General features: G+C 43.0%; 2 protein-coding genes across 2 annotated transcripts; one reads left to right on the top strand and one right to left on the bottom strand.

Annotated features, from left to right (window-relative positions):
• The first annotated feature begins 513 nt into the window (after positions 1-513).
• On the top strand, positions 514-1,871 carry LOC133990786 (insulin-like growth factor-binding protein 1). The gene is made up of 4 exons (XM_062429191.1): positions 514-945; positions 1,133-1,275; positions 1,422-1,550; positions 1,667-1,871. The coding sequence occupies exons 1-4, from the start codon at positions 600-602 to the stop codon at positions 1,790-1,792; spliced, it is 744 nt and encodes a 247-aa protein (XP_062285175.1). The 5' UTR covers positions 514-599; the 3' UTR covers positions 1,793-1,871.
• Positions 1,872-3,811: 1,940 nt separating this feature from the next.
• LOC133990578 (insulin-like growth factor-binding protein 3) lies at positions 3,812-7,734 on the bottom strand. The gene is made up of 4 exons (XM_062428932.1): positions 7,362-7,734; positions 6,510-6,760; positions 5,608-5,727; positions 3,812-3,943 (listed from the first exon to the last, which is right to left on the bottom strand). Exons 1-4 carry the CDS (start codon positions 7,732-7,734, stop codon positions 3,818-3,820), a joined length of 870 nt encoding a protein of 289 aa, XP_062284916.1. The 3' UTR covers positions 3,812-3,817.

Below are 7,734 nucleotides of genomic sequence, written 5' to 3'. Positions count from 1 at the left end.
TCTTGTTTATCTGTCTGCCTGATAAGATGAACCTTCACCAAAGAGACTACATAGGGTTTTAGTGTCAAAACAGTGTCACAAAGCACAATCTGGCAGCATTACTTCACAGTATAAGTACCTGAAAAAAAACCAGTCAGACCTCAGTTATCTAATCACCAGTCATTGTTGCATAGCCTATAACTTCTTGGATTATCTAGTATTTGCTTTAAATGTTATTTATTGTGCACTACATTATGGTAACAATTCTTCAAAAAGCAGAATTTATGTAATTGTTGTCATAACCCCAAAGTCATAGACCAGTAATTTGGTTGCCCAAAAAACAGGGTTGTTTTGATGTTCAATCACTTTAAGTTCCAAAGTCAATATTGACAACAGACCTTGTGAAACTGGATATACGTCAAGCTCGGGTCATCCACCGTTTACAGCAGCCTTGTCAAAAATATTTTATATCTGCAGAAACCGTGTCAATCATTAACCCCTCTGGAGGCCAGGTTTCCATATAAATACAGCTGGTTCAGAGAATTCACTTTAGAAGGAAAACTACAGTCATACTGAATAAGTTGCAGAGTCCAAAAAGATTTTTTATCTGGAGACTGGACATGCCAGGATTATATGAGAAGCTAATGCTCGTGGCAGCAGTGGTTCTAGCTGTCTTGAACGTCGGGAGGTCGTCCCCAGTGGTGGGACCAGGGCCTATCCGTTGCGCACCCTGTACCCAGGAGAAACTGAACCATTGTCCTGCCATTCCAGGAGACTGCAAGCAGGTGCTAAGGGAGCCTGGCTGTGGCTGCTGCATGGCCTGTGCTCTGGAGAAAGGAGCATCTTGTGGGGTTCACACAGCCCACTGTGGTGAAGGTCTCCGATGCACTCCCAGACCCGGTGAGGCCAGGCCTCTACATGCTCTGACCAGAGGACAGGGGGTCTGCACTGAAGACCTGGGCCAAGGTAGTTTCATGGTTTTCCTTGTCACATATCTTCACTGTTAATACTTGCTACTTTTAAGATCTTTGAATGCTAAAATGTGACATCAGAGAAATACTTAAAACTTTAATAAATTAATTTCTGGTTTGAAAAAATCTTTTCAACATTTAAGTCAAAACTTCTTTCTCAAACATTTATTTTACTTGTTCAGATGAAGTTGATGGAGTCCCTGACCACAGTTCCCTGCACTACCTGTTGGGGCTCAACCTCCCATTGGACCACCAAGACACTGCTGAAGGCCAGGAGAGTATCAAGGCCAAAGTCAATGCCATCCGTAACAAACTGGTACAACAGGTGAGAAAAAGCGGTAAAATGATGCAAGTATACCTTCCTTCCACAAGAGGGAGCACTGAGAACTAAGAGAGAGATAACTGGGATTAATGCCATTTTGCAGTGAATATGTGGGTGTCTTTCTCACTTTTTTTTTTTTTTTTGCATAGGGTCCTTGTCACATTGAACTGCATGCAGCACTGGACATGATAGCCAGCTCCCAGCAGAAACTAGGAGAGAAGTTCACAACTTTCTACCTCCCCAACTGTGATAAGCACGGCTTCTACAAGGCCAAGCAGGTGAGATAAGTGGAGGATCCCACAATAAAACTGACTCTCAAAACCTGTTGTGAGGGATTCCTCTGAAGGTTCTGAGTGATTTATTCATGCGGTTTCCATGTCTGTTTCTCTTTCAGTGTGAGTCATCTCTGGTTGGACCGCCTGCTCGCTGCTGGTGTGTCTCTTCCTGGAATGGGAAGAAGATCCCGGGCTCAAGTGACCTCCTTGGTGACTCAGAGTGTCATCAAGAAGTCACTCACTGAATGATGGACTCATAAATACACTTGCACCCCCCCACCCCCACCCCACACACACACACGTGTGTAAGAAGAAAACATAAAACTACATATTGCGTTTCTTATATTTAATCTAAAATCAGGGGAATGTGTAAATATACATGCAACAACCTCATGAATTTACTTCCTAAAAAACACACAAGATGTAAAATACTATTTCCAAGGGGAAACTTTCCTCTCATTTTATTTACATGTATGTATCAAAACTTATTTATTCAGTACTTGTATATTCTTACTAGCATTAACCATTTGTCATTTTTAGATTTTTTATATGTTTGCCTATTTTTTCAATTGTAAATAGGGCAACACTGTATACATTTGTATTTCTGACTAAATAACTCCATTGCTCAAAAACCACAGGTCCACAGCTCTGCCAAGCCCATTTCAGAGTCTTCAGGATCAGTTTTTTTTTCTCCAATTCATTCAAACCTGGAGCTGTGTGCAGCACGAAACAACACAGCCGCTCATTCATTCAAGATGTTGACATTGTCTGAATGTATCTCCATTGGCGTTTCCTCAATGGGTATTGGGGGAAATACTTAAAGTGCCGCAAATATGTGCACGGTGGCCAAGCACAAACATATCAGGGCTCATCCAAGCCACCGTGAGGTTTGGGATGGGTTGTTCTGCATTTGTCTACCTCTACTAGTCTCTGCAGGTCCACAAGTATAGTAGAAGATTGCTGAGGGCTCTTCTCAGTTACACCTTTCTCTCTTGTATTTGCCTAGAGGGTCATTGTACTCTTTTTCGACCTATTCTAGCATCTGTTCTATAGTATTTATTATGATTCACTCATTTGTTTATGAATTTGTTGTTGAGGTCATGTGCAGTAGACCAAAACTGTTTGTGAATGCTGTTTGACAGGAACGCTGCTGCTATTCCATTATTGGTTTTGTTGAAACAATGTATATATTGTACCATTCTAATTCTGTGGACATGCATCCAATTAAAGTATTGTTTCATCCTGATGGCCTCATGTGTAAATGTGTCATACTTTCCCATACACACTCCAGGCAAGAGAGGGTAAGATAGACAGGAAAAAGGAAACTTAAACACCTGGATAATTTTATACTGCCTTTATTAAGTAAAAATAGACCTCTGAGATTTGCATTGTACATGCAAAGAGCATATTTACTTAAACCAAGGTAAGTGATGAAAATGATCACTGGCTACACAGAGATCAGAGATAACACTTTGTGGCCTTTATCCCAAAGAATCCAGCTTATGCAAAAATGACAATAAAAACAATAACAACCACAGTACTTATGAAAGGACATATTGCTCTGTCTGTAGCTTAAAAATCCAGCCTAAAAACTTGATATGGACTGTAGTGTTTGAGCTGCACAGTCCTGTCCAAGTCCCTGAGGAGCAGGAAGCAACTGGGGGAAAAAAACAGAATTCATAAGAATAGGAATTCATTGTAAGGCAACCAGGAAGGCATTGCATGCTTACTCCGAAAGACATATTCAAACATACATTTATCATTGTCGTGACCACATACACAATGTCTTTAAAACAAATCACAAGCATACAAATTATGATTACACATCACAAGCATGTACATATGTGTAATGCCACGTGACTGTGCGTAAATGAAGAGTACTCTCATCAATGCTTGTGACAAGTACAAAATGTCTCTTGTGTATAATAATCAAAATGAAGGCCTCTGAGATAAATTCATTAAGTGTATCCTCTTCTCAGACGCCGTCCAGGTTGTGTTCAGACACAAACAGCTTATGAAGAATCCATCCCGTTGTACAAAAGTACAGAATGTATCTGTGACACAGATGATTTTTCCTCCTGGTACTCTTCCTCTGTTCCCCTTGCTCTGCCTCAGAAAAAGGTCCCACAGGCAACAGATAGAAATAGCAAACATCCATATATCGGCTGAGCCATCTCTTGACCTCTCTCCCAATATCCTCAGTGTCTCCATTTGTTTACAATTCTTCTTGCTCTCACTCCCACCCTCCCTCCCTCCGTCCTGCTCTGCTCTTATTGGCTCTCAGAGTTGTAGTACTGGGCGTCTCCTCGCTCCTTCCCATCAAAACCTGGCAAAGGCTGCCCATATTTGTCCACACACCAACAGAAGCCTCGCTTTCTGCCTTTGGATGGACGACACTGAAAGTGAGAGAAGGGACAAGGTGAAGGGAGGGAAGAGAAATGGGAGGGGGGTGGCAGCTAAATGTGCAAATCCAGTTGAATATGCAGCATTATGGGTAACAAGCCACTTTAGTCAATGAAGTAGAACAGCAATAGTTAAGAGGCATTAATGGTCAGATTGTGCTGAGTCGAAGCAGCCTTGGCTATCCAACACGCTGTGGTATTTTGAGCTGCTTTTATGGTCTACCTCCTGTTACACACACATATAGAGACCTTTAAGGTAAACAGAAACCTGGTAAAATATTTGCTTAGTCCCGTTTGTGAACAACTGAGAACCAAGATCTATTTTCAGAAGCTGGTGGCCAGTACGAATCATCTGTTGCTGATTATACCCCACAGCTCTAAATTATGGGTACTACAAATGACTTACAGAGTCTGTGGAGCTACCCAAGGGCTGTTATTTTACTGCCAATTTTACTAAAGGTCAACCTCCACTCTAGTAAAACATGCAGCCATTCATTTCAAAGGCTAGAGCCAACTGTGCTGCTGTTCCACAGAGGAGTCAGAGCTGATCAGGATGGTCATCCTTATTTAGTTCAATATTTTAGCAGGTAATGACAGAGTCTAATCTTAACTGAAGAACTGAACTCTCTTGCTATCAGACCACTGTTGCATAGGAGGTGCAGGAGAAGAAGATCATTACATGTTAAATGTATACATTATGTGTGGACAAAAGCAAAAAAAAAAAAAAACCCAACCTAGTACAGTAATCAAAACAGGCTACTTAAAGCACAGCTTACTAAAACATGCAGTTTCCCACATTAGTTTTGTACTGGACAGTCTATTCTTTACGGAGACATTTACTGCTAATAGGAGATGCTTTTGCTTAGACTCGTGCAAACATCCAAATTAAACTGACCGACAAAGTGAAATGTCTGCCACTCCTTCAGCGCCTGAGGGCTCCACGCGGTGCACTAGCTCCATTCTACATAAACAAAGACAATGAGCCTGGCGTTGTGTGGCTGGTTATGAGATGATTGCAGGTCAAGGAGAACACTTCCATTAAGCAGGAGGGACTGCTATGTAATAAGAAAAGCTGCCTTGGTGATGCAGTGGCGCGGGAGCACTAAGTGCCTCCATATGAATGCGTCAGAACCACTCATTTATTACAACCCAATCGTGGGTGAACCATGTGAGCGTGGGGATAGCTGCAGCTCTATTTCTGTGCCTGCTTCTCAAAAGTCCAGCAATTATGGGGCGAGCGCATCGGGTGCCGGTGGCCACCTTGACGTCTGTCTCCCTGGGAGGGTTCCCGTTAAACGGCCATCGTCCCAGCCGTCAACCCCACTGGGGTTTGGCCCCTGTGGTTCCTGTCTCCAGAGCCAGTGGCTAGGGTCTACCTCACTCGTGTGGTGGTGCAATGATGAGGCTCTAATAACTACCAATGAATACAGGAGGACAGCTAGAAATCTGTAATTGGGCTGCAGGAGACCTAAAGTTTGAGTCACTATACTTCAGCTTTGAATCGTTATTAATGTAGTCTGTAAAAAAAGGAAATGCGTGCTTCCTTTTTACAGTTAAGTAACAAGATTTTCATCATGGTAATTAAATAATGTGTAGCCTCTCATGAAATGAATTATTATGAAGTATCAGGTGTCTTTGCTCTGAATGTGCTTCTTTACCTGCTTTTTCTTATAGAAGCCCTTCTTGTCACAGTTTGGTATGCGGAAACCTCTGGGGTTGAGAATGTCTGTAATCTTGAGGCTGCTGAGAATGCTCTCAATCTCTCTCCGACAGGGACCCTACACATGAGGGAACACATAAGTAGTTACTGCACTTTCTCCAATACTTCAACATCACTAGCTCGAAGTTTAAGAAATCTGAACGCAGCTGATGCTGTTAGCACGAGCTATTTCCTTCCACAGAGTGATTTTGTCATGAATTCTCTGGGTTTGTGAATAAAGACGTTAGCAAAGCTGACTCACGCTGCATCACACTGCTTTGCTGTAATGCCTAAACAATGGTGGCTGCAATATGAAAGAGGTGACGGATGTGAAATGAATTCATCTGACCGACTTGTAGAGGCTTAACAGTCTGCCAAAGCTGCTTATAACGCTTACAATTTACACAAAAGATGGGGGATAAAGTGAATTCAAAGAGCTCAAAGAGGGAGCCAAAAGGCTTGTCCTCAAGTCCAAGTACTCCAGTCACTAATCAAAGCAGCCAGTCAAAGCCCATTACTAGTGTGTGCTCACTTCTCTGGCCAAAGAGAAGATCAAAATAGCAGCAGGGCTTCCCAACAGGCACTCACATAGGCCAATCCATCATTCGCTGGCTCTCAGTACACCCGGCACGCGGACGCCTTGTGGCCAAACAACCGCCTGACCCAGGTCAGCCGCAGGGCCATCGTACCCGCTTGCTGCCATGCCATTCTATTGCTCATGATGCTTGCCAACCGTCCGCACCGCTACCCAAAACATTTCATCACCCGCAGGGAGAGAAAAACACCAAACACAGAGGAAGAGGAGAAAAACATTCCTCCAGTATACTCTGAAGACAGGAAAATATTGGTTGTGGTACTTACATACTCAGGCTCCTGTTTGGTCTCTAGAGAAAAGTTTTGTTGGTCTGTGATGAGTGGTCCTGGGAGCTCCTCAATTTTAAAGTTCTGGGTTTTCTTCTGCTGCTCTCTTCTTAGGACTTCAGACTTGGCAGAGGGGAAAAAGGGGTGAGGCGGAGGTCTCAAGGGTCCCATGGGTCTGTGGGTGCTGTACAATGTTTGGAGGCCTGAGCCGGTGGAATTCCTCTCCTCGTCCTGAGTTTCAATATTCTCTGCTAAAGTTTGAGAACAACATGTGTTTATTCACAAAACAGTACACTAAGATATACATAACCTTACATTTAAGTTTTTTTTTTTCCAGTGCTGATTCAAATGTACTGTGGGAAATCAGTTTGACAGTTCATAATTGTGTATATAAATATAAGAATGTGCTCCAGAATTCAAAATCACCCTGATTTGAAAATCTAAATACAGTCTTTGCCAAAGTATTCAGAGATATTTAGGTCTTCTACACCTCTCTGATAATGTGCACATCTCATTGTCTCAATAGGGTCTAAAAATCATTTTTTATCCTCACCCTCCAATCTTTTTTTTCTGTGGAAACAGATTTTAATAGGTAGAGCTGGATTTGTGTCATTTGTAAACTCCTAAACTCTTCCACAAAGAAGCCCCCCAATCCCCTAAAAGATGAACTACTTTTAAGCACCTCTTCTTTTGTGATTAGTATCCTGTAGGTTCAGTGAAGGAAATCAACAAGACTTTGTATACATTTACTGCACATTTACATGCTTGTCTATCGCCTATACGACGTCCATTAAACCTGTAATAACCTATCTAAAGTAAATCAAAGATTGAAGGTGCATGCAGAAGAATTACCTGGTAGCTCATTGACTGGAGGTGTTGGTCTGGGAGTAAGTCGTTTATTAGTAGCGTTTACACAAATCCCCCGTCCCTCCAGCAGAGCCTGCAGAGGTTTCGTTTCACCGGGCTGATGCTGACATGTCAACCCGGAGCCACATCTCCCGGTGTACACGCCGCACGGCTGGCCGAAGCTCAGCGCACAAGTCATGCAACAGCCGCAGCCGGGTTCGCGGACTCTCTCGGCACAGTCCTTGGGTAAAGGTTTGCACAAAAGCCGCGCTCCAACATCACATGGCTCGCATCTGATCACCGGTCCGACCGCACCTGACCTCCGGGTAAACGATGACAGGACAAAAGTCATGCAAAGTGCGCGCAAACAGGAATCCAT

Source organism: Scomber scombrus, chromosome 11 (assembly GCF_963691925.1).
Source record: "Scomber scombrus chromosome 11, fScoSco1.1, whole genome shotgun sequence".
Classification (NCBI taxonomy): Eukaryota; Metazoa; Chordata; class Actinopteri; order Scombriformes; family Scombridae; genus Scomber; species Scomber scombrus.
This window is presented reverse-complemented; position numbering and strand designations above follow the sequence as displayed.